Source organism: Pteropus medius, unplaced genomic scaffold (assembly GCF_902729225.1).
Source record: "Pteropus medius unplaced genomic scaffold, Ma_sr-lr_union100, whole genome shotgun sequence".
NCBI lineage: Eukaryota > Metazoa > Chordata > Mammalia > Chiroptera > Pteropodidae > Pteropus > Pteropus medius.
Genome location: NW_024340847.1, coordinates 1509131 through 1534141, shown reverse-complemented (window position 1 = coordinate 1534141; position 25011 = coordinate 1509131). Strand labels below are relative to the sequence as shown.

Here is a 25011-nt window from a genome sequence, read left to right as displayed (position 1 = left end):
GAGAATGGAATTAATTTTGTTTAACTGTAAAATTGTTGAATCAGGATCATCAGTGGAATGTTTTTCATCTTAAAAGAATATGGATTTTGCTTTTATTATTGCCTTACATTAAGTGAGGAAGGGCCTTGCTTTATTACAGTGTGTATGCATGTGGATGAGCACATGTGCGTTTGTGTACACGTGGGTATGTGTATGAAATTCTAGGGAATAATGTTGAGATCTCTCCTTGTTTAAAAAAAACCCTCAAAAGTCTTAACGAGCCACTGGTTTTATATTTTAACGCACACTTTCCATAACTTTATTCATTCTTCTAAGATGTCTTACCTAGAAGAAAAAGGTCCATTAAATAGTTGTATCTGTCCAAGTAATCAAATATTCAAACTTTGTTTATTTGAGTTTTTGGTTTGATTTGTAGTTGATTCGTGGTTTTATTAAATCAGTGAGGGCAGGTTCTTTTTAAAAACAATGTGGACAGACAGTAGACCAGACAATAAAATTTTAATATTATTTGTATGCAAAACAAATGTAGTTTTTGTTTAGACCAAGCATTAATACCTAAATGACTTATTTGATCTAGCTTTGCTACTTCAATAAATATATTTATATATGGCATTTCACAGAAAGGTTTTAATGAAGGATCTAGATGTGTAGTCAGGCGATGAAAGTCAGTATTGGATTTAAGGTCGAGTTATTTTAGAAACTTTGACTTATAGTTATTGTGAATTATAATGTGGTTTCTGAAACTGATTCTCACTGGTTTCATTCCCTCACATTAGCTAATTTTTTCTTTACTCCTCAAGTTCTAAAAACTATTTTTTAAAAATTAGGTGATATTTCTTGAGTACAATTTCCTATTCGAAGCACTTGTCCAAATAGCTAAGATTTATTAATTTATTACCCCAGGATAAGCTTGTATGAGTTTCATCATTAGATATATTTCTTCTAGTGGAGTAGTTTAACTGCTAGTTATTATAAAGCACTAACGTTTTGAGTACTCAGCAAAAAGCATATGTGTTGAGCATCTTTGTTAAATTTATTTTTGGACTTTTTTCATGTTTTGTTTTATAGCGATAAATTTTGATGTGAAAAAGCAGCGTAGGTTAAGAAAAGCAATCTCGTATTAATTAGTATAATTGTAAAAATGTGTTTACTAATATAAAATTAGAATAACCGTTTGCAATTTTCATCAGCTCGTATTTTCTAGTTGGGCACATATAATTGTATCTGATACTGGAAGAAGCAAACCTCATGCTTGAGTATGTTACCAGAAGATAATAAGAGAATGTTTGTTGTGAGAGATTGAACTTATTTTAAGTTCCACAGCAGTCTGAGGACAGTAAATATTGTTGAACTGCATTTGGCGGAATTTCTGCAAGATGTCTGTTTTGTCTTACTGTTTTTGAGCCCAGAAGTGTGCATGGATGATAGGAAACAGTTGGGCTAGAAATTAGTCACGTGGGTGATATCATTTGAGAAATACTTTTTTTGCTCTTATTTACTGCTATTTAACATGTATCTTTTTTAAGGTCTCAAATGCTAGATCTTAACCTGAAGCTACAGTGAACTTGGAAATGCGTTCTCTAATTCTGTATAATATATAGATATCTAATATATAATACATAGATCGATATAATGTGGTGCTCTGATTCTATAATCAGTCTCCTTTGGAGGAAATAGACATGGAATCAATTTTTAAAAAATACAGTAGCAGTATTATGTTTTTTAAAAGTCTATCAGAATATTTTTAGAAGGGGGATTAATTCTAGGCCATCCGGTGCTTTACTTGGGCCATGTTTTTTTTTGAGTAGAATTCTTTTTTCCTTCTCTACGACTAGATGAAACTCAGTTGCTGTTAACGTACACATAGTTCGGTGAACATCCCATGAGTTTTCCTTCAGGCCAAGTGCTCTGCGCGGAGCTAGTACCTGAACCATCAGGTGACCCAGACGCAGTTACGTGAAGCCCAGCTTGAGTCCTTGAGCCAGTTTCCCCTGAGTAAAATTGCAGAACCAGAGAAGACAGGATCGTAATGGCTGAAAGCTGGAGCTCTCTGGCCGCTGGCGGAGTGCCCTGTGGGCCTGGTACTTTGCAGCGGGGACGGGTGTACGGTCAGTGTTCAGCCGAATTTTGTTTTGTGAAAGGAACAAGCGTTCGGGCGGGGAGCCTCGCTGCGGGTTCGTCGCAGGGCGCGTGTGAGTCGCCGTGCCTGTGTGGCACACACAGCGTGCAAATTGCAGGCACCTGCTGGGCACGAGCGGGCGACGTCGACTGTGATCTCGCCTCCCCCCGGCCTGAGCCCGTCAGTGACTCCCATCGCTCTCGCCGCCAGCGCCATGCTGCGCACCGCGTGAGTGCCTGGCTCGGGCTGTGCCCCGTCACGCTGTGCCCAGTGGAGCCGCCCTGGGCCTGGGCCTGGGCCTCGGCCCAGAGGGTGCAGATTGACGCTAGTCGAGTGAGTGTACATGGAATGTGGTATCAGCTGACCTTGCCGCTTATCAGGAGCTCCATAAAATGGGTAACGTGGGGAAGGGCACATATTATTTTTTTACTTTTTGTTGTTTTCAAGGGTGCGTATGTGAGTTTGCATTTAACGCTACAGAAATTCAGCTCTCCCCCGCTGACTAGAGAGCAGAAAGGGTGGACAGACACAGGGGCCTCTAGACTTCCCGCTTTCAAAGGGATTGGTGTTCATGTGAAGGTACCGCTTCTCTTCCCAACACTGACAAACTTCACTTTCGTGATAGTCCATTTCGTTTGCCAGTTTTATGAAGACTTGAGAGATTCTTAATTTAGAACTGGTATTTAGCCTAGAATTTGTGATAAATGATGATGTCTTCAGTTCTTCAATTAAAAATCACAGAATTCTAAGCCACCAAATATGAGACACCAGTTTTCATAGAATTGTTTAAAATTAGCTTAAAGATCGAAATCTTAGGCCAAAATATGGTATACTGGGCTATAGTTAATATAGCAAAACAAATGTTTTAATAGCCTGTTAATGAACTCCATTTAAAGAATTGAATAAACAGGTTTTAAAACAACTATTTAAATGTCAAACTCAAGAAAAGGGTCCTTATTTTGATCATTTTAGAAACTGCTGCTTTAGCTCTTGGCATTGAGCCGTCGCTGCTTTGGCTGCGTTGGCGTATGCGTCCGGCCAGGTGAGCTTCCGTCCCCTGCGCCCTGGCCTCCGGAGCTCTGTGAGGCGCTTTATAATCTAGGCACCGTCTACGAGTCAGAGTCACGTACTGGAGCTCCGCCATGGATACAGCCGGTAGTGCTGCCTTCAGAGTTTCTTGTCACTCAGACTGTTATTCCCAGGGTGACTTCGGTTTGGTTTCTGCAAATCAGAGTTACGAATCTTTTTTTTGGAAATACATTTCAATCGATAGTATATTAGAATGCATCTTTTCCATATTCATTTTCATATCAGAATATAAATCTGCCGGATGGAACTTTATTTCGGTGCTTAAGGTGGTGAGTACTTACAAGAGCTGACTGGCACAGGAAGTGAGCCTGTTCCTTAGGAGTTCGAGGTGCTGTCTAAGGGACTGTTCTTCCTGCCACGTCAGCTCCTTTTTGTCCCATTCAGTCTTGCCATTGAGCCACCCACCAGTCCCTGGTCCACTTTCCTTCAAGTCAGGACCTTTGAATGGGATCCACAGAACAGTTTGTTGTTTGTTTTTGTAGGGCAGGGGGGATGGGAAGGCTAGTGTATACTCTATGCGAGTAAGCTTTTATTTTTGTTTGTCTGAATTCTGTTTTTAATTCCAGACGTCTTGTTTACATGTTAAGTAGTCTGATAGGTTTCTCTTTCCACAGAGGCACCTTTGATGTTTCTACCGTTAATACACAATCCTTTTCTTATCTATGAGTATATTTTTCAGTTAGTATTTGTACTCAAAGAGATGTTTATTTTTAAAGTTTACTCACTTTAAAAAGTAAAATAACACTAAAATGTTGATGAGTGATATTTCATTGTGAGGTGTTGCTTTGAGGGTCTGCGGACCTCATCTGTTTTCGGCGTCAGTGGTCGCCGTTTTGAAGTATGGTCATAGCTGCCGAGTCCCTCGTGTCGTAAAGGTCCTTCACGGAGGGTAGTTTAAAACCTACGCAGTCATTCATTCTGCGTTGGTGTGTTGGGTCAATGCTGATATTTCCAGGGTAGCCAGTGAAGTACCATGTAGTTTGCCAAATAATTCTTAGTGATCTTTGTTTAAATTAAAACAAAAAAAATGTTAAAAACAAACAAAAAAAAAGACGGTACTTTTAAGTATAAACAAGTCTTCTTAGCAATTACATTACTAAGTGGACCCACGTAAATGAGATTTTCATTTGCGTTCGCTGTGCAGTCACAGCGCCTCGCAGGTAGGCCCGACTGCATTCTGTCTCCATGTGACGGGGTGCCTGGTATCAGGTGGTGGTGATTGACAGTTACTGAATGTGTTTTATATGGCGTTTCATGCAAATCATGTTTGATGAGACTGCTGCATCAAATTACATTTCTTTCTGATTATAGCCTTTGCAGATGTGAATCCAGACTTTATTCCATCTAGGAAAAAAGTCTTTCGTTCGAACCCTTCTCGTTTTTACTATTTGCCTGCAATGCCTTGTAATTATTAGCACTTAAGGCAGGGAAGGGAAGATGGGCATTTTCTCCTATCAGATCTATCTATGAGTAGTAGCAGGCGAATGTGGGACGAGACCCTTCTAGCTGTCACATATTGTCAGGCTCGCCGGGAGAGAATGCAGTTTAAAATGCGGGTGACATAATACCCAACATCCTCCATTTGCTGGTGGGTTTCTGATTAATTATGATTACCATACATTATCATACCATCAAATTTAATCATATCAGTGAATTCCCATCTGCAGCAGGAGCAGCTAAACACTGTGGTACCAGCTATTAAACATGGTGGTTATAAGGTGCATACCCCGTCCACTGGACTGCGGTCCTGCCGGCGTACATTGCGTGTGCCGGGTACAGCGAGGGTAGGTGGGGATACACGCTAATAACTCTAGGAAGCCGTACGTAAATCAGTTTTCTTATACAATAATAGTCACACTGTGAAAGTGTGTGATAAGCTGATTTGTTTAATGTTTGGCTGAGTAAAACTGTTACATTGAAATGAAACCCTTTCCCAGATCCCCGCCACCGCCCAGGTACCTACAATGCCGTGTGTAGTAGACTCACCTCTGAGTACAGGTTGCCCATCCGTTATTTAATAACTCAACCCGTGAAATGTGCACGAGAACATAAAAGTTTCAAGGTCTTTGAACTCCTGTCTGTGCCAAGAAGATTTCCGGCCTGTTTCTAGTGATGCATCCTGCGAAACACACCAGTTTTTTAAAAATATTTATTTTTCTGGGAGTCTTTGAAGACCCACAGTTCTGTTTAGATACATTTTTAAGATAACTTTGGAAGGGGCCTTATTTTATTATAAAGTGCCCGAAAACACTTCTTCCAAAAGACGAGAATTTTTTTAATTTTAAAAATGTAGTGCTTTTGATGTAGAAGTCTGTGAAGTTTAACATGCATTCAGTTACGGAGTCACCACGGTTGCGATCGGGACAGTGCTGTCATCCCAGACTTCTCATGCTCCCCTGCGTCGTCAGGCCCTTCCCCACCCGTTCCTGGAATCGCGTCAGACGTGCGGCAGCATGGCACGCTTCGCTCTCGGCTCGCTGTTTCCCTCAGCGCGGCGCGTGCGGGACGCACTCGTCTACGCGGCGGCACCTGTCAGTGGTGTGTCTTTCTTATTGGTAATCCTTATTCTGTTGTATGGATGTACCCGTTCGTCCATTCCCCGGTTGCACTGTGGGACTGTTTCTTGTCTTCGGCTGTGAGAAGTCACGTTGCCGTAGACATTGGTACATGGGCGTTAGTGTGTAGCTAGGAGGGGGACTCTGGGTTCTGTGGTCGGTGTCTTCACAGATGCGAATTTTAAAACAGGCAGACTGTGCTTTCGGTCGATGGAGCTGATACTGTGGCTTCCCTGTTTAATCAGTCCTTTTCTGAATGAGGATGTCCAGTCTTCCTAGGGCACGAACTGTGTTAGAGGAATTGCAGTGAGAAAAACTGAGCGATCGTTGCATCCAGCTTTCGCTCAGGGCTGGTGTTCAGCACATGGCAGGTATCATTTTGTCCATTGTACAGATGGGGAAACTGAGTCTCGGAAAGGCTAAATCGTGAAGTTCACATAACTGGGTGCAGGAGTAGGATCGGAACCTGGGCAGTCTTGAGTCTTAAAGCATGCCGTACCTCTGTCTTCCTCTCTGAAATCAACATACACCTCAGCAAACGGGATCAAAGTCATTGGATCTAGTAAGTTGAATCCTAGTGACATAAGATTTTGACCATCACTAAGTGCTGAAGTGGAAAAGTTTGCCACAGTAGGGCCTGTCATTGGGTGGGGGTGAGGTGCAGGAATAAAGCGCTTTCATTTTATGAAATGAGGTAAATAAAGAGTCTTTAGTTGGTTCATCAGAAGCAGTATTCATACTGAAGAGGCGTTTTTAACTCAGTGCGTTCTCTAGTGTCGGTGCTTGGACCACTGACATCTTGGCGTCAGTGCAGTCAGGGCCCCCCCCGCCCCCGCCCCGTATGAATCCTGGCACTGGTGTCTGCTGCTTCAGTGTCAGAATGTATCTGCAGATGTAAAAGGACCTTCTGAGAAGATGTATGAAGTACAACCTGAAAGAAAAAGGCATCTGTGGAAAGTACTGAATAAGAGGATTAACGCTGTGATAAAGGGCTATAATTTTAATTGTCAGGGGTCACTGGAGTCTTTATTCTTTTCACTTAACCCATTTAATCAGAATTAACTGAGAGGCCTTCTTAAGTGTCTCTTGGTTTCTTATATAGTTCTTTGCATTTTAAGTGAGATTAAGAAATGAAAACATGTAGAGGAAGGTTGTAATTTATTGAAAGATTCATGAAGTTTCAATGACATTGTTAAGGTATTTAATTAGTCTTATTAAAATATAGCAACTGACCCTTTTAGGGAAGCTGATAAGTCGTATAATAGCTGTTAGAGCCTCTTTATTCTTTGCATTATACGATTAACTTTGTGCTAAGCAATTTATGCAAAGTTTTCATCTGTTTTTTTCTAAGCGAAGTTATCAGTTCTTCCTGAATGGGATTAATATAGATAACATCCTGCAATTAACCAGAGATGCAAAAAAGTGAAAGTACACTTTGTATGAGAATTAAACGAAAGAGAATGATAAGATACCTTGGCTTTTTAAAGGGATATAAAGAAAAGCAAAATGGCAGTTATTTGAAAGGATTAAGGTAGCCTTTTCTTTCAAAAGGTAGAATTATAATAGCGCTAAAAGTTCTGGTGCTGCGTTCAGAACACAGTGACTGTTTTCGAATGGTTCCCATTTGGTGACCATTTGGGATGGGGAATCGCTGCTCCATACACCCTGCGTGACGGGCTGTTAAGCGAATGGCCCATCAAGAGGACCTCTTTGCGCGCGCCAGACTTGAGCTGTGGCTTTGGCATCACTTGAAGGCAGGCTGGTGGCAGCAGATCAGTGGCCGTGGTGGAAAGAGAACTTTATAAACCGAATCTGAAAATGTCATTTGTGTCTTGAGTTCTTTATTGACAGCGTAACGTTGGATAATTCGCTTTTATCTCTATAAACCTGAGTTTCTTCATCCTTTACAGGAAGTTATTTGTTCTGCCTGTTTCTTGCCACTGTGTTTATGAAGGATTTGTTGTACTTGGCTTTTGTCAATCAGGACGTGAAAGAGGCTGCATGTAACAGAAAACTCAGTTAAGGTGACTTTAAAAACCAAGTGTTTTATTTTTTATGTAAAAATGAGTAAGTTCCGGGTTGGTGTAGCTGCTCTCTGATGTTATCAGGACGCAAGTTTTTTCTGCCCAATTCCAGGCACAAGCGGGACGGGGCAGAGGCCGAGTGCAGCGGAGGCGGTTCCATTCCGCAGTGCCGGCTGGGAGACTGTCAGCCAGAACCTAGTCACAGGGCCACCCTGGGTACGAGCTGAGATTTGGAGTTTTTGGCTGGGCTCAGTTGTTGTCCTTCGGTCACTAAGGAAGAAGAGGGACTTTATACTAGGGAAGGGATTAAGGTCTGTTCCATGTGGCCCAAATTTAAGTTGTGTAAATAGAGAGAAAGACAGTGACATCTGTGTCCAAAATGAAGTAGAAAGCAGTGAGGAAAAATGGTGCTGTGAGCTTAATGGTACCTGATACTTAAATTTTTCTTCTGTTTCAAAAAGGCAATACCGGTAACAGCCAGGAAGCAGCTTTCAGGATCTTAAAGCTTAAAAATTCACGCTCTCGAGCTTTGTCGTCCGTGGAGGCAGAGGCCCCGGTGGGCCTGCACGTCTCCCTGTGGCCAGCAGGAGGTGTTGTCTGCTTCGTTCCGTCTGCCAGTCGCTGGCTTTCCCTCTGAGAATGTCTCGGGTCGTCTGCCCTTTTTCCTAATCCCGTTACTGCCGGCCGCTGTGCCGGCATTTGTCGTCTTGAAATGGGCTTCCTGGCGGCATTAGCTGGGTCGACCATTAAATCTCTGTCTTTCCCAGGGCTGCTCCCTCATCTCTATAGCTCGGCCTGTGTTCAGCCTCTTTGGAGTCTGTGTGGAACCTGCCAGAATCTTCTCTGGCACCCGCTGCCCTCCACCCGGCTGGCCCAGGCTGCCACACCTTGCCGATGGCACTTAGGGTTCGCGGTTGCGCCCGCAGTGGCCCTCTTTCACCTTGCAGAGCCAGACGTTTCCTGTCTGACTCAGCTGAGTCAGCCGCTTCTCGCCAGGCTGTCAGTGGCCCCTCTGGCCCTGCCTCCCCCGTCGGATGCTCCCAGGTGGGTCACCTGGGAGCCGCTAGTCTCTTTAGCCCGTTCCGGCCAGCCATGGGATGTCCGCACATGGAGCACGTGTGCGACAGCGAATCATTGGGACGGCCGAGGGACTGGGAAGGCAGCCCCTGCGGTCACTGCCTGGACAAACAGCGGGCAGCGCAGCGGTCCTGGAGGTGTGCGGACGTGTGCCCGCGCCGAGGTTTCTGTGACACAGCAGCTGCTCGTGGGACGGCGACAGCAGAGCAGCTCGCTGCAGAGGCCGGGGGCAGGGATGGGGGAGTGCAGGATGGGCGAGGGCACGCAGGGTACGGGGTGGGAAGGGGTGGAACGCGCCAGGCGCAGCCAGCTCGACGGCAGGGCCCGGAGGTCCTGAGCACGAGGCACGCCTCCCTCCGGCCATCTGCCCTGGCGTGCGTGGGCCTGTGAGGCCGGGCAGGGCGGCGCTGTTTGCCAGGGCGGATTTGCAGCTGCGCATGCGGCGGTGCCAGCCGCAGAGTGTCCGGCTCTGGAGTGTTATGGGCTGGAGTGTCACGGCCGCCCTGAGTCCCCGAGACTGGCAGTGCAGACTAGCTCCTGTTTAGTCTGTCAGTGTCACTGTCCAGCTCCAGCCCCTGGCCCTCAGACGTGCAGTCCCGTGAGGTCAGTTTTGCTTGGCCAGGGCTGGCACTGGCCCAGATCACCTCTGCTCCCGTCCCATCTGCCGGAACTTGGCCGCACGGTCACATTCCTTGTAGGACTGCCTGGGGGATGTGGCCTCGCCAGAGCTCGGGGACAGACGGGCCCAGACTGGGTGAGCCCAGCCCGGTCTGTCCTGGTCGGGGAGGGAGGCGGCTCGCGCTTACCTAAAGCCACACGGTGCCACAAAGCGTCCGGTTTTCTTAGCCCGCAGCCCTGTGACCGACACGGTACTCCCGCTCACTTTTCCCTGTTGACTCCCTCCCTTAGGGACAAAGACATTTTCTAGAACTTGGGCAAATTTGGATGTAGATATCCGTGTGTATAATGACCTTATGTTTTTATGTTATAACATTTTTATAAAATAAAATGTACATATTTTTACATTTTATAAATAGCTTTATATATTTATTTTATTTATAGATATCCAGCTGTACCTGTATCGTGTTACATGGTTGGCATGATAAAGTTCACCATTATGCAGACTTATACCTATTCTATTTTTCCTTGAACGTGTTCTGGCTCATGGAGAATAGTTTTAAGGGCTTGAACCTGTATTTACTTTCAGGTTCGATCCTGTGAAAACGCCGTGGTGATACCGTACGTTGGGTGAACGTTACTGCCGGGCACTGCCTTTTGTGTAGAACAGAGCGTTTCTCTTTTTACTCAAGTTTCTGTGAGTGCCACAGTTCGACCTGCAGCCCGGGCCGCGCTCCAGGATGGCAGTGTGGGACGTGCGCCCACAGGCTCCGGTTTCGCTTTTCAAAGAACGCCTGTGTTCTCCAGACACGGGGAGATGGTCGCTGGGTGAGGACGACACTGCCGTGTTCAGCTCGCCGCCTGTCTTGGTTGTAGTCAGTCATCCCGGTGCGAGAAAAATGGTCTCAGTTCTGCAGCGGAGGCAGAGCGGCTGTCCATCTAGGCTCCTCCTTCGTCCTAGTGCCCTCAGTGTGTCCCTGGCCTGCTCAGCCCGAGACAGGCTCCTCGCTCAGTGTCTCGTCAGTCTGTTCTGACCTTTCATCCCTTCCCAAAGCATCCAGCCGTTCACTGACCATCGGCGCTCTGTGGGCAGCCCGCTGTTTAACGTGGGGGGTTCTCTTCTAGATTTGCTGTGGGCCTGGGATCCCCTTGCTGTTAGTGGGCAGTTCATTCATCCATTAAAGAAGGATAAGCATCTGTGTCCCAGGCTCTGTGCTGTGCGTGGAAATACCTTGGTGAATAAAGCAGACAGGGTCTCAGCCCTCATGGACCTGTGATCGCAGGGCAGAGAGACGTGGGAATGGAGCTGAGTGAGACTTAGGAGGTAGAGTTCTAGGACTCGGTGGCACTTCGCCTGTGAAGGCTTTCTGGTTTGAACTCAGAATGAGAATGCAGGAAGGGGATCTGCTGGTTTGTCTTCCACTTTATAAAGAAACGTGCAGTTGTCAGAAGCTATATGTCAGTCTGTGGTGGAACGCTGTCTGCAAAAACTTGCTGAAAAGTGCTAGCGCCTTCATCTGCTGGGGACTGTCCTAAGTACTTCACGCGTGCTCTTTCACTGTCCTCCATGAGGTAGGCACTACCCCATCACCCCTCTTAGCCAGATGGGGAACCGAGGCCCAGAGGGGTCCAGGCACGTGCTCCAGGCTGCGCGAGAGCGTGGGAGGGCTGGAGACACGGGCCGAGAGAGCCCACGGCCCGGCGCCAAGCCTCTTCTTCACGTCCCGTCAGAGAATGCCTTGCGGGTAGAGCGTCACCTGGACGTCGAGTAAAGTTCTGGTTAAATGTTAATGCTGAAGGAAGACTCGGTTATGTAATGCCAACCTTTGAATGCCCGTGTGTTTGTGCGTAGACAGTGCACGGATAATTGGTCAAAGAAAAGTCGGTTTGGGGAAGAGAAGAAAACCACGGTGTTAAATTCCAAAGGGGGTAAGGTGTGCCATCCCAATGTATTTTCAGTTTCATACCAAAAGAAGTGTCTTCACAAGTTACGAATATTTAAAATAATTCCCAGGAAATCCGAAAGTGCTTAGAAACTCAAGAAGTCATGGACCTCGTTCTCAGACAGCTGGAGTTTTTATTGCAAACCGAGCACATCAGTCTGCCTTTGAGTCCGTTCTCGTAACTCGGCAGCTCCTGCCTTTGGGAAGAGGCGGAGGCGGGTTAAGGAGAGAGTGCCCGGCCCGATCTCAGCCCGCGGCAGAGTCGGATCACAGCTCGGCAGGCCTTCTGCTTCCAGTGGGGAGCCGGTCCGCTCTTCCAGTTACACTCGGCCTCGTCTGTAACGAGACAGCCCGTCGCGGGCGGTGAGGTGGGGGGCCTGGAAAGGAACTACCCCATGGGGGGCGGGGTGAGGACGGGCTCGGGGCAGCAGCCACGTGACCGCACTGAACCGCAGTCGTGGAATTTTTAAATAACGACAGATTTCAGAACACACGGAGAGCTCTCCAGTGCTCTGTGAGCCCGGTGCGGGGCTTCTTGTGTTGAATAATGAAGACAGTGTGTTTGTCGGTCAGGCCATGGAAGTCAGGAGCTGCTGCCACGTGTCTTCTGATTGTGAACAAACTCCCAGGTCCTTCGGCGGTGGAGACCGATGCAGCTGCTGTCCGGCAGCGTCGTGCCTCCCGCCTCTGCTCGGGTGGGCATAGCGCTCCTGTTTTCTGAGGGAAAAATCCGACCGGATGCGGCGAGAGCGGTCTTTCAGCTCGCATGGTCCAAGAGCAGGGAGGGACCCAGCGTCCCGGGGCTTGGCCGGGGCTTGGTCTGGGCTTGAGGCCCTCCGGCCAGTCCCCTCGGACTGTCCCCACGGCAGCAGTCCGGCCGATGGACCACTTCTGTACCTGGGCTTGCCGAGGCGCACCCCCAAACCTGTATCAGGCTGTCCCTGCAGACTGGCGCACATCTGCCCATAAGGGCCACAGCTCAGCGTGTGAAGAGAGGCGTCACTTACCACACTTCGGCGGTGGGAAATGTTTTGTCTCCGGGTAGGGGTTACTATTTTACTAACTCATGAGCTAAAGTGCCATGAAAAAGAGCTGTTTTTCATGTTTAAAACATTTTCTTGTACCTTTGACATCAGGAGCTTGTTTCGGGCCGTGGTGTCCCTTCTCAGTGTCTTGGTAGCATAGTTTCGATTTGCGGGTTTTGCATTTCTCGATGGAAATTATTTTAATGAATCTTATCTGTTCTTTCTGTAGCTCTGTTTGAAACTCTTTCCTGGTGTCTCTGACCTCAGAAGAGGGCCAGTCAAGTATATATCGAAGTAGTTTAAGGAAATGAGCTGTTTAACTGAAAATGGGTTTTATCGAGGGTGAACATTGCTGATTTGTGTAGACAAATTGCATGAATTGGAGGTGATGTGACTAGTTAAACCTTGCTGCAAACTAGAGAGGGCAGGCAATTTTTAACATTATTTTTTTGTGCCACTCCAAGAAAAGTGGTTTAAACAGTTCTTTGACATAATAGCAGGACCTCGATTGCTAATTTATCATCATTCAGAGAGTTTCGAAGATGATTTTAGAACACGTTTTGTGAAATACATGTAATATGTGAGAAAAAGATATATAAAACTAAAGATAGAATGTTAATGCTGTATTTTATAATTAAATACTTTATTAATGTTCTATTTAAGTTCCCTGGTGAAACACACACACAGATGCACACTTCATATTTCACTGAATTTAAACAAGAAAATAATATTTTTAAAATGAAAGGGCGTGGCAGTGGAGGAAAGAAGGCAGCCACGGGAGCCCCAGTGCACCCATGACGAGTGACAGTGCAGGGCCGTCTCATGCAGCGGAGGTGTCCTCTAGCACGTCAGCATCATAGCAGAAGCGTTAAGTACTGAAGAATATCTGTATCGCAGCGTCACATCAGTTAAGTCTCAAGTGAACGCTGTAAAACGTACACACTTATTAGGAGTAGAGAAGCTTTCTGATTCAGTGTGATTGTATGCCGCACGCATGCTCGTTATAAAGCTTACCTTTCTCAGTCACTGACACTTACTGCTTTGGTAGTATCTTAACCGATGTCTTTATCTAGAAGTGAGAAGTGACATTCCCGAATGTCAGACGTGGGAAAGGTGAGAATTTTCTTGATTTCACCTGAAGTAATAGACAAAAGACTATACGAATTGAAGCCTGGGGCCTTTGTGTTTCATATGTTTCAATAAGGACCAAATGTCTGTGTTTTTATAAAGATCTAGTATTTGTGTTTAAACATAATTTCCTTGTCGTCATGTAGCCGTGTATCTGAGAGGTTTGCGGTGTCCATTCTTTGTCATTCCTGAAATGCCATGGGCAGAGCAGACCTTTGAAGAGAGAAGAGGGGCAGGTGTAGTTGGCAGGAGCGTTTCAGTGCTACGGAGTGATGTCATGTAGTAATAAATTGGCAGAAAAGGCATTAGAATTTTAAGTTTATGAGGAAGGAGTGTGATTTTTAGAAGTTGAGAAATGCTGGCTGAGTTTGAAAGAGCAAGGTGTTATTAAATGAAAATTATTTTGATGATGTGTATAGTTAATGAATTTTCTGCAAAAGTGAAAAAAATTGTGAGGACTTCTTTATTTATATGCCTCATAAAATGTGAGGCTTTCTTAAGCGAATACGATGTTTTTTAAAATCTGCGAATTCTTGAAAAGGCCAACTGAAAAATAATTTGTTTGTATACATACTACTAGTAGTATATAGTTATCAAAAATGTTAAGCTTTAATAAAGAGTTCAGAATATTTTTTCCAAAGAAATCCAGTTGTGTAATATTTCTTCGTAATATGGTTTCTTAACTATTTTGCATTTTCCTGTTTTGTCAGAGTGCTGATTTTTCCACGGTATAAATTCTGTTTCTATTCTTTTGAAGCAAAGCAGCTTCATAGCTATAGCTTATGGTCGTAGGAAAGGATAGCATGTTTGAGAAGGTAAATGTCAAGAACGTCGAAAGACTAATAGTTTTCAGACACTGCGTTTTGATGTCTGGCTGTTTCATCATGGCGGAGTCGCTTATTTTGTGCCACGTAGTTGCATAAGTCGGGGAGCGGGAGCTACGTGAGCTGCTACTTGATATTTTCAGAGGAAAACCTGGAACCGTGCATACACTTCTGGATTATAAATTATTTTCCTCCCTTTCATCCTGTTTCCCTTTTGTTCTTTAGGGCCCTCCAGAATTCCCACAGCATACCCCTGGACCTGTTCCCAACAATTTCAGCCAGCCCCCTCGACTTCCTCTCCAGGACCAGTGGAGAGCCCCACCGCCTCCCCAGGAGCGGGACCCATTCTTCCTAGGAGGTGAGGGGGGGCGCAGGGGAATGGGGCAGAGCTGTACCGCGCGGTGCGCCTGAACCCGTGGATGCTGTAAACCGAACTTAGCACCCAGCAGGTTCTGTTAAGTGTCAGATTTTTGTACGATGGCACGTATGCCTGTCATTTCAGATGCCAAAATTGGACATGATTGGTATCTGAAATGTGCAGATCTCATGTAAAGGAGGGAATCATTTATAGACAAAGACTAACAAAGCAATCGAGAAAATAAGAGGCAAAATCTAGAATTTTTCTCAAACACTCGCACCCTGGCACCACGTAATTTTGGTCTGCGGGGAGACGGCGCCTAAAGCGCTTTTCCGTGAGCCGCGCGTTCCGTGTAACCAGAGGTGACGTCGGCTGCCCTTCTGTTCCAGGTGAGCCGAGGTTCCCGAGCCATCTCTTTCTGGAGCAGCGGAGCCCTCCTCCCCCGCCCCCTCCTCCCACACTTCTTAGCAGCAGTCACCCCGTGCCCACGCCCAGTCCCTTACCGTTCACTCAGCCCGGACCAGCGTTCAACCAGCAAGGGCAGCAGCCGGTGTTCCCCAGAGAGCGGCCCGGGAGGCCCACCCTCCAGCCGCCGGGTCCAGTGGGCATTCTTCACTTCAGCCAGCCGGGCGCAGCGGCCACGCGGCCTTTCATCCCTCCTCGCCAGCCTTTCCTGCCCGGCCCGGGACAGCCGTTCCTGCCCACGCACCAGCCTAACCTGCAGGTACGCGGGGCTGTGCCCCCCGCCTGGGACCCGGCCGTTCATAAAACGAAGCGTCACACTCGGGCTGGTCTGTGAAGATGTGAGGATTATTTAAGAAAGCAGGTGTTAAATGTAGTTTGTTAAAGAGAACTTTTTTGACTGTGTCATTTATCTGTTTAATCATAGGAGAAATGGAAAAAGTGGTTGTCACTCTTTGGGAAATGAGATTCAGTGTTCAGATTTTTAAAAGGACACGCCGCTAATACAATTAGGACATGTTTTGATAATAAGGTTGCTCATCGCTGGAAGAATCATAAAAGGTTTCCAGTGGAGACAAAGTCCTTTATGGGATTCTGCTTCCGCAGTACACGGGGGGAGGGGTTGTTGCAGAGAGGACGCAGGGTCATCCTCTCCTTATTGGAAAGAATGGCGTGCCCTCTGCTGGTGGGCCGTGTCTCACGGGCTGCCGTGATATCTGCGAGGTCGTTCCTGCACTTGAAATTCACTGTTAAAATAGATGACACTGGTATACACGAGTCACCGTTTTAGGAGCTAGGTAAACGTGCGGTTTGTATCTAACGTGGAAAGAGGAAGACGGCGATTGTTTAGGGTGTACAGTAGAATAGGGTAGAACGGTTTTCTGTTCTTCTTTTGCTGAAAACCACACAGCGACCACAGATTTATGTCCGAGAACCAACGGGTATTTAAAGAGGACGCTGAGTAAGCCGGCCCCTTAGGCGGTCCCTGCCGGTGGGCGTGGGCTCTCGGGCCTCTTCAGTGCAGCCTGCTGGTCCGTGTGCTCCCCCTGCTCACCGACGGCGTGATCCTCTCTGTCCCCGAGTTGCCGTCCCCAAGGTCGTGTGAACGAGCCATGCAGGCTGCGTCTTGGGCTGACGCTTCTGCACGCGCTTTGCCGTCCAAGCCTTGGTGTCGGGAACGGTGCTGCAGGCAGTGTCCTGGAGGCCATGCTGGCACCCTTTGGGACTTGCTGAGGACAAGTTCCTGGAATTTCGGGAGGAGAAGGACTTGGGCTAACGTAGTATCACCTTCATCAGCACATGTAAAGTGAAATTGTGCCACTTCAAGTTTCTTTTTGCTGTTGGGTGTAAGAAAGTGGCTGAATCGGGACGTAACTAGTAGTTTATAACTGGCATCTCTGTCTCCTCTGGCACGGAAGGGGCCCCTGCACCCCCCGCTGCCCCCTCCGCACCAGCCCCAGCCGCAGCCGCCGCAGCAGCCCCCGCTGCAGCCCCGCTGCAGCCGCCGCCGCAGCACCAGCCGCCGCCACCGCCACAGCCACACCAGCACCACCACCTGGCCGCCCCGCCGCCGCCTCTGATGCCCCTGTCTCAGCCCCAGTTCCGGCCGCACCTGCAGGCGTCCCAGCCCCCGCCCAGCGGCAGTCGGATGCAGTGCCCCCAGCGCCAGGGGCTGAGGCACGTAAGTGTCCACCGGGCTCCGGCCATCTTCCGGCGACGTCTTGCAGGTGTCAGCACGGTAGGGGCAGAGCTCGGGAGCCGGAGCAGCTTCCGGCTCTGATTTCACTCACGGAGCTCGTGCGCTTCCTGCCGTGAGTGCGTGTTTACAGCCGCTTAGAACGTTGGTTTTCTTGACTACAGAAATTAATAGCTTCTCTTCTGTGCCTGGAAGGCTGTATTTACATTACTTACTTTAGCATCTTACTTTTGTATATCTAGATATTCCTATAGTGACAACGTCATTAGTTAATAGACACATAATTTAGAAAATACTTTCCAGTGACAGTCACTACCATTTGCCGGTGGCTTGTGTTTCATGCACAGGTTATCTCTGTCTCGGGCTCTGAGTCAGCAAGCACATGAGTTCAGGAGGGGTGGATGGCGGTCCTCCGCTGCCGGGCGCTGCTCGTGGAGCTTGCGCTTGATGGCGGGAGGGCAGCTCGCTCGCGGGCTGGTCAGCACGTGTGCAGTGGGACGCACGTACTGCCTTAAAGGTAAACGGCAGTGGTGATTGTCGCAGCCTGTCTTCCACTGGATACCTAGCTCTCCGAAAACAGCCCAATGGCTGGGGGTCGAGGCCGTAAGGTGAGAGAGTTGGGTGTTTTTCCTTTTCGTACTGTTCCGTGTGACCTTGAGCTTCGAGCACGTCACTTAGCTACTTTTGATCTCAAATCTCCTTGTCCCAGCATCTTTTCTTTCTTCAAGTCACATTGAGACTACAATGACATAAGAACTAGGAAAGGACTTCCAGACCCAGGCTGAGGGGTGGCCTGTGACCTGGGCAGACTGCTTGCCCAACCCGGTGCCCGTACCTATCGGGCGGTCTCAGCCGAGGCCCCCGCCGTCTCACGTGTCCACAGACTCCAGGGGTCGGGTCTTTCCAGAGCCCCGAGGACGAACACGACCAGGAGTTTGCTCTCTGGGGGAGCCCGTGGGCACTTCTGTCTTCTCGGGAGTGAGTGTTCTTCGGACACTGACTTAGTGCTTCATTCTTTTTGTGCTTAAATTTAGGACCCAGTAAAAGTGGCGGTGCTCACTCCTTGTGCACACGGAGTCGTGTGTCGGCTCCGTCCTTTCTATGAGAAAGGTCAGTCCCCAGACTCAGGCCCCAACACAGCTGCGGTCCCTGGTGTGAGCCCCATAAAGCGGAGCCTGTGCAGGCGGGCGCAGTCCCTCTGCCAGCCCCATCCTCGACGGCCGGGTGCGCTCCGCGCAGAGCAGGGGCCATCATGCCTGACGGAAGCCTTGACTGGCGGCAAGAGAAGTCATGTGCTGATTAGAATGATTTTCACCTCTTTATTCCATGTGCCTTTTACCTTCCTTCTCCCAGGTTTCCTGTCGTAATTCAGATTTCTTTCTTCTCGTGCTAGAACACGGCTTCTCAGAATGTAAGCAAACGGCCGATGCAGCAGATGCAGCCGACGGCTCCAAGGAACAGTAATTTGCGTGAATTGCCAATAGCACCATCGCACGTCATGGAGATGAGTAGCAGTCGCTGCTCCTCCACACCTGCAGCTCAGGTAAAGCCTACGACCAGCACGTCTCCACCCCCGAGGCCCGGCACGGGGTCCAGGAGCGCACAGGCGAAGGCGGAGGTCAAGGGCAAGCCGGCGAGCCCTGGGGGTCAGCCTAAAGAAGACGCGAAGGCAGAACCAGAGGTAGGACTGCTTTTAATTAAAAAATAGTATTTGGCCTCAAACAGGAAGCCTTGTATTCAGGTTGTACCTCTTAGTTCACTCTGATCCAGCGAGTTGTTCACCGAATCTTCTCACTTTTTCCAGCTGGGTCCTTCTTTTAACCCAACAGCCGTGTTCACGTGAGATACACTTTTACTCTCAGTGGTTTACAACGTGAGACTTTGAAAATACGTTTGCACAGTTATAGTCGTACACCGTAGACTCTGTGCATTCTGGGGCTCGCAAACTCTTTTCTGTAGGTGGCCCAGATAATAAGTATTTTAGGCTTTGTAGTCCAAAATGTCTCTGGCATTTGCTCCGCTCTGCCGTTTCAGTGCAGAAGCAATTGTAGACAGTTCGTACGTCAACTGGCAAGGCTCTGTTCCAGTCCATCTTTATGATAGAGTCAAGTGTCGGGCCAGATTTGGCCCACGGGCTGCAGTTAGCGGATCCCTGGTTTATACTGTTTGGTGTCTATGACTTTTATCTTGTTTTATACTATACACAACAAGATGATAGGACAACTTTTGCTTTTGGCCTTTAAATAAGATTTTGGGGGTGGGGTGGTTTTGTTTATATATATATATATATGTGTGTATATATATATATATATATATATACATACATATACACGTTATTGATGATTTTTAAATAGGTGAAAATGTGGAGAATAAATGCAAGTCAGCATGTTATGTGGTTTCCATTTGAGATCTTATTTGCACCTTCATTTAGTTTTGGCCTCTTGTTAAGTACTAGTAAAATCTATAGCTGGGACAAACCTGTTGAGACTACTGGTCTCCTAGAAAAGAAATGGATATGCTTGTCTAATGCTCTGTGCCACTGAGGTTCAATCTTGGTCTGTTCCCTAGAAATGCAGGTACAGAAGGTGGGCAGTGTCTGTGGAACAGGTTCTGACCAAACACAGGCGTCTAGTGCAGGAGGCGAGAGACAGGCCGTCGGAATGACCCACCGTCCAGCATTAGGACCCTGCGGCAGTCACTGCACGAATTACAAGCCTCAGTTTCTTTCACTGTTGTGTTTATGTGCCTGGGACGGGGTCTTGATAAAAGTTACATAGACTGGCATAGGTTAGCATCATGCGTGATTAACTTAACGTGATAAAAAAGCAAGGGCACGAAGAGTTTCCTTAGATAAAAGCAGGGGCAAGTCATATTTTCCTAATCATGTCAAAACCAGTTAGCACAGTCTTATCATTATCACTCAATTAAATTTGCGGTGGGGAGGGGGAAGTGGTCAGATTTTCTTCTGATAAACTGAGATAGCGGTTTCGCTGTTACTAAATGAGAAACGTAAATATAAAGTCAAAATATCCTGTTACCGTTTAATAAGATCTTATCAGAAGAAGGGTGGCTTGGTTTTAAAATCAGTATTTGAAAAAATAATGTAGGTGTACAGACTGGATTGGGGTAGTTTATAAAAAGGAAATCTTTGCTAAAATTTTATCCGGTTTCGGTTTACATAGCTAGCTCCTAACTTGTATATATGTAAACTGATTTGGTCCAGAAAAATTAAGTCACATACACTTTGCTTTTATAGTATAGTGACAATGGCTAAATAAAACGACAGAAGTGGCCTTTGAGGCAGACCTCTAGCCACGTCTGGCTGTTTCTTCCCTAGCGGCTGGTTTACGCAGGGTCCCGTAGCATCTTCTGCAGGACCAGGTGGGCTTCGTGCGTGAACTGGGACTTGCAGGTAGCCATTGTGTAAGTTGAATGGCTTCATTTGATTGCTATCAATTTTCTGTGCATATAGAATGGGACCAGGAGTAAAATTTTTTACCTTTTTTTAAAAAAGTCTTCCGTTTATTTTGCTTAGATAAATGTGGTTTATTTTCTTGCATTCACCCAACCTGTAATATAATAAAAGACGGTTCTGTTCAGGAGTATATCTGCCTATACTCTCAAACATATTTTAACTCCTTCTGGATTGTTTGGGGACACATCCAAGTGGCTGCTCCTGTGTTTGAGACGGCGGGCCCTCTGGCCTGCTCCTGTTCCCCCAGCCGTCCGCCCGTCGAATGCTGTGCCCCGTGCGTGTGGAGCACTGTGGACTTCCCACCCCGTCCCGTGCAGCCCTCATCCGCCTGCAGGATTGCCCCTTCCAGTCCCTCCTAGGCATGGCAGTTAGGTAGCCGAGGTGGTCAGAGTCGCTTCTGAAATGATGAAGGCCTGAACTCTGTGTCCTGTAGGTCAAGTGCACGGGGCTCTGGGGCTACCAGCGGAGTCTTCCACTGCATTTTGGTCTTATTTCCTAAATTCTTAAGGTTTATTTGTTAATAGCTGATCTCTAGATTAAATCCTATTACATTCTTTTGTGAACTGAACGACCTGTGGATGAGGATATCTACTACGTTTTTAAAGAAAATTATTACAATTTTTAATAGATGCTTACCTTTTAATTAGCTTTTCTCATTAGATGGTTTTTTTTTAAAGTTACTGGACTCTTTCAAAGGTTTTTTTGATAGACTTAGAGAATGGTTTGGGGCCACGTAGAAAGGCATTCCTTATATACCATTAATATTCCAACGCTGCAATTGGCAGCATTTTGATTCCGAGGGGAGTGCACGAGTTCAAGGTCAGAGAGTTTGACTTGTGCTGTTCATTATAACCAATTATTCTGTGACAAATGAGTTTGAGATCAGGCTGAAAATTCTGTACAAAAAATCAATAGTTCTAATCAGGCCTTTCAGGTCGTTGATACCCACCTTTTGTTGGTTCTTCGGAGAAGTGCCTGATAAAACCTGTGACAGCCTGGCCGCCCACTGTTGCCGTTTCCATGGGAAATACATTTTGAAAGCATAAATGAATGGTTTAATTGGTTTCAAATTTGTAAATGAGTGGAAATTTACATTATTTCATTTCCAATATTCTGATAAGATTTTCCAAATTAGCTTTAGCCGCGTCATTTTTCTCCCTCCCTGGAGGAGGGAACCGTCCTTAAGGTCTCTAAGCAGACGTCGAAGAGCGTCTTTCAGGTTTTGAACTAAGGGGTTTAGGAATTTCGCGTTCTCGTAGTTCGCTGAGATGAGGCAGAGCCGTCGCCTTGCCCTGTGCTGCCGAGTAACCCCCGCCTGTTCTCTGCCGCAGTTCCCCGACGAGGATGAAGAAACGAGGCTGTACCGCCTGAAGATCGAGGAGCAGAAGCGCCTCCGGGAGGAGATCCTGAAGCAGAAGGAGCTGCGGCGCCAGCAGCAGGCCGGGGCGCGGAAGAAGGAGCTGCTGGAGAGGCTGGCGCAGCAGCAGCTGTGCGCGCCCCCGGCCCCTGCCGAGCGGGGCGAGCCGCCGCCGCCGCCCGCCAACGGCACCCCCCTGCTGCCCTTCCCGGGCGCCCAGGCCCGCCCGAATGTGAAAAACAGACTTCTCGTGAAAAACCAGGACGTCACCGTTTCCGGCATTCAGCCCAAAACATCGAATTTTGTGCCATCCGGTGCTAACATGCAGTACCCAGGACAACAGATGAAGCCACTGAAGCACCTGAGGCCGGCCAGGACCGTCCCTGCGGGTCCGGCGCAGCACAAAGCCCCGCAGGCACAGCCCGCCGACGGGGAGGGGCCGCCGCCCCCCCCGCAGACTGCTCGCGTGGCGGCCCTCCAGGGCCGGCCCCCGGACGCCAAGCCGGGCGCGAAAAGGACCGTCATGCACCGGGCCAACAGCGGCAGCGGAGACGGGCCGCACGTCACCTCCAAAGTCAGGGTGATCCGGCTGTCGGGCGGGGTAAGTTGACAAGGTCACCGGCGCCTCTTGCACCTGTGCTCCCTGCACCGAGTGTCCCGGTTCTGGAGAATGCTCTTCGGGAGAGGACGGTAAACGCTCCTGCCGCGGGCGTGTAGGCCGGCGCCTGCTGCCCGGAGGCCGGCGTGAGAGCCGGCGTTTCGGTCCCTGCCAGCTGGGGCCCGCACTCCACTCTGAGGCCCCGTGAAAGGCCCGCACGGCGATCCTCCGTTAGACCGCTCTCGGTTTTAGCTTCCTTTTGTAGGTAATTTGAGGTAGAATCGTCAAGTTTATGTTAAAAATAAAATTTCCTTTACCCACAAAGCGGGTAATTTTGTTGTATGTAGCTTCAGATTCAGTGAACGCTGGAGTGGGGTGGGGTTGGAGACAGTTCGTATGTGTTGTGTCTGCTTTTGAGCAGCATCGTTCCAAAGTCTGTTGCCTGTCTTCTCTTTTCAAACTGATGTCCCCCGTTTGGAGAAAAAAAAAGAATTAACAGCGTTCTAAAGTGACATCGCGTACGACCGCCCCACGCGCTTTCAGGAGCGGAGCATGCCTCGCTTCTGGCCCCGCTTGTGAGCAGTGCCCCTTGTAGGTCACGTTCGGTAGGGCACGTGGGTGCAGCTTTCCACGGCGGGCCGCACGGGGTCAGGGCTTCAGGTCAGCGCGGTGCGGCACAGATTCCCACGCGGGCGGTCCCCCTGTCCACACGTGTCCGTGGGGTACTCGCTTCCTTATCCCGCTCCGTCGTCTTCGCTGACTTGGGGACGGGGCGCTCGTCTCTCGCTGTGATTCCAGGGCGTTCCGCAGCCAGTGCCGGACGGGCTGTGTGATTCCTGGCCGTGCGCAGCTCGTCTGTAAATTGCAGGAGAAGGTGGGGGAGCTGCAGACGCGGGCTTTTAGAGCCCACCAACCCGTGGCGTTGACTTTGCAGTGGCAGGGTGCTAGCAGCGGAGAGAGAGCGTGACCTGTGACGCTCACGCCACCCAGGCACAGCCGTCCGTCCACGTGAGAATGTCAGGCCACGTGTGGCACCCCCTGTGCCGTGCGGGGTTGAGAACAGCTGCTTGCAAGTTGCTTGATTACTTGAGTTTTAATTGCTTTTATTTCTAAGTTTGCGGACCGAAAATGTGCTATAAGAAAATTTTTGATAGGATGATATGAATCGGTAGTTCCATGGTCAACAGGACCCCTTGTTTTATTTCACCCGAACCTGTTTTTCTCACCTTCATCTATTGCGATTCGAAACGCGGGTCGGCAGATGGCCTGTAGTCCGCCAGCTATTTTAATACTGTAGGAGTTTGTAACCTTTAGGTGAGAACGCAAGGGCTCGTCAGTTCCTGGTGTCTGGCCTTTCGGTCTCGACCTCGTTTCAGCACTGTCAGCGTCTGGCTTTTTCCCGTGAGTTACAAGCGGGAGGGGCCGTGGGGCCAAGGTCGGGAATGGCCTTCTCCCGTGTCCACCGTGGTGGTGCCGTGTGCTCACGTGGCGGAAGGAGTTGTATGTGAAACTAGCCATCTGCCAAACATTGGAGTAGCTTTCAGCGCTAATTCCTAAGTAGTAAGCTAACTAACCAACACGTCCTAAGTCACCGTCGGGATTTATTCTACAGTTCCTCATGGCGCGTTGGCGCCCGTCAGCGTATCAAAGGATAACGGTCTCGTGTGTAGCTCTCTGAGCTAGAACAAACAGTCTTTCCCCAGCGGCCGGGATTTTTGTTTTCGTGGGTAGGAACTGTTTTCGAGAGCATGATTGTGCTCGTATCAGTGGCGCGTGAGGAAATGGTTCTGTCAAGTGTTGTGTGCGCTCCCATTTGTTTCTGACGTTCGCCTCTGTTCCTGCTGGTCCCTCTCTCCCGTGGCAGAGGGGGCATCAGTGCCCAGGCTGTGCTGTGAGCTCGGAGCTGAACTGGCTGCCAGTTAGGCTCTGACGGGGGCTTAGCGCTTGGGGGGGGGGTGACCTTGTGTGTTGTGCCTGTGCAGGATATTGTTTATGCGTGTCCAGGTTATAACTAATGTAATTAATTGATATATGTTAATTCATGTTCGTCTTGTACTTTGCTATGGGCCCAGAACTTCTTTACATCGTTTCAGTACAAAAACGCACTACGTATCGTCTCCGTGAGGTTTCCTGGAGAATTACTCTGGAGAGTCAGTCTCGTTTCCCGCACTTTCCTCTAACCTGGACCGGCGTCTGGTGTGTTTAATTAAGTCATTGTTCGCGTACGGTGGCCCTTCGGTTCCAGCGGTCGGTCTCCAGACAGCACGGGGCCTTGTCGTCCGCAGTGCCAGTCCAGGAGGTGGGCCCTGGTGGCAGTCCCGGTTGGAGCGCGTGCCCCTGCGGGGGCTGGGAAGCAGATTGTCTCGGCACCCCGACTCTGACCTGGGGGCCGGAAGTGTCGTCCAGCCCCCTCAGGACTCTGGGCGCACTGTTCCCTGAGAGGCGGCGGTGAGGCTCCGCGGCGTTCCCGCTGTCGTTCGCTGTACTGCGTCAACTGCGTCACTTGTCAGCGCGTAATCCTTCTTCGGATTTTATTAAATCGGGTGTTTTGACAGGTGAGAGAGCCTGCGTTTAAGGCAGGATTTAAGTCCAGTCTCTCCCCGACCGTGTTGCCTTTGAAGTGACGTTCATTCTCCCTGATCGTGTTCCAGCTGTTGCGTGAT

At 48.5% G+C, this 25011-nt stretch overlaps 1 protein-coding gene across 1 annotated transcript in view; it reads left to right on the top strand.

The window, feature by feature from the left end:
- The window catches only part of RBM33 (RNA binding motif protein 33), a 96164-nt gene that overhangs the window by 48283 nt on the left and 22870 nt on the right, over positions 1 to 25011 (top strand). The window contains 6 exon segments of the mRNA XM_039837281.1: positions 14628 to 14760; positions 15150 to 15484; positions 16641 to 16716; positions 16719 to 16903; positions 18312 to 18599; positions 21725 to 22351. Of these exon segments, the coding sequence (XP_039693215.1) occupies positions 14628 to 14760; positions 15150 to 15484; positions 16641 to 16716; positions 16719 to 16903; positions 18312 to 18599; positions 21725 to 22351 (1644 nt within the window).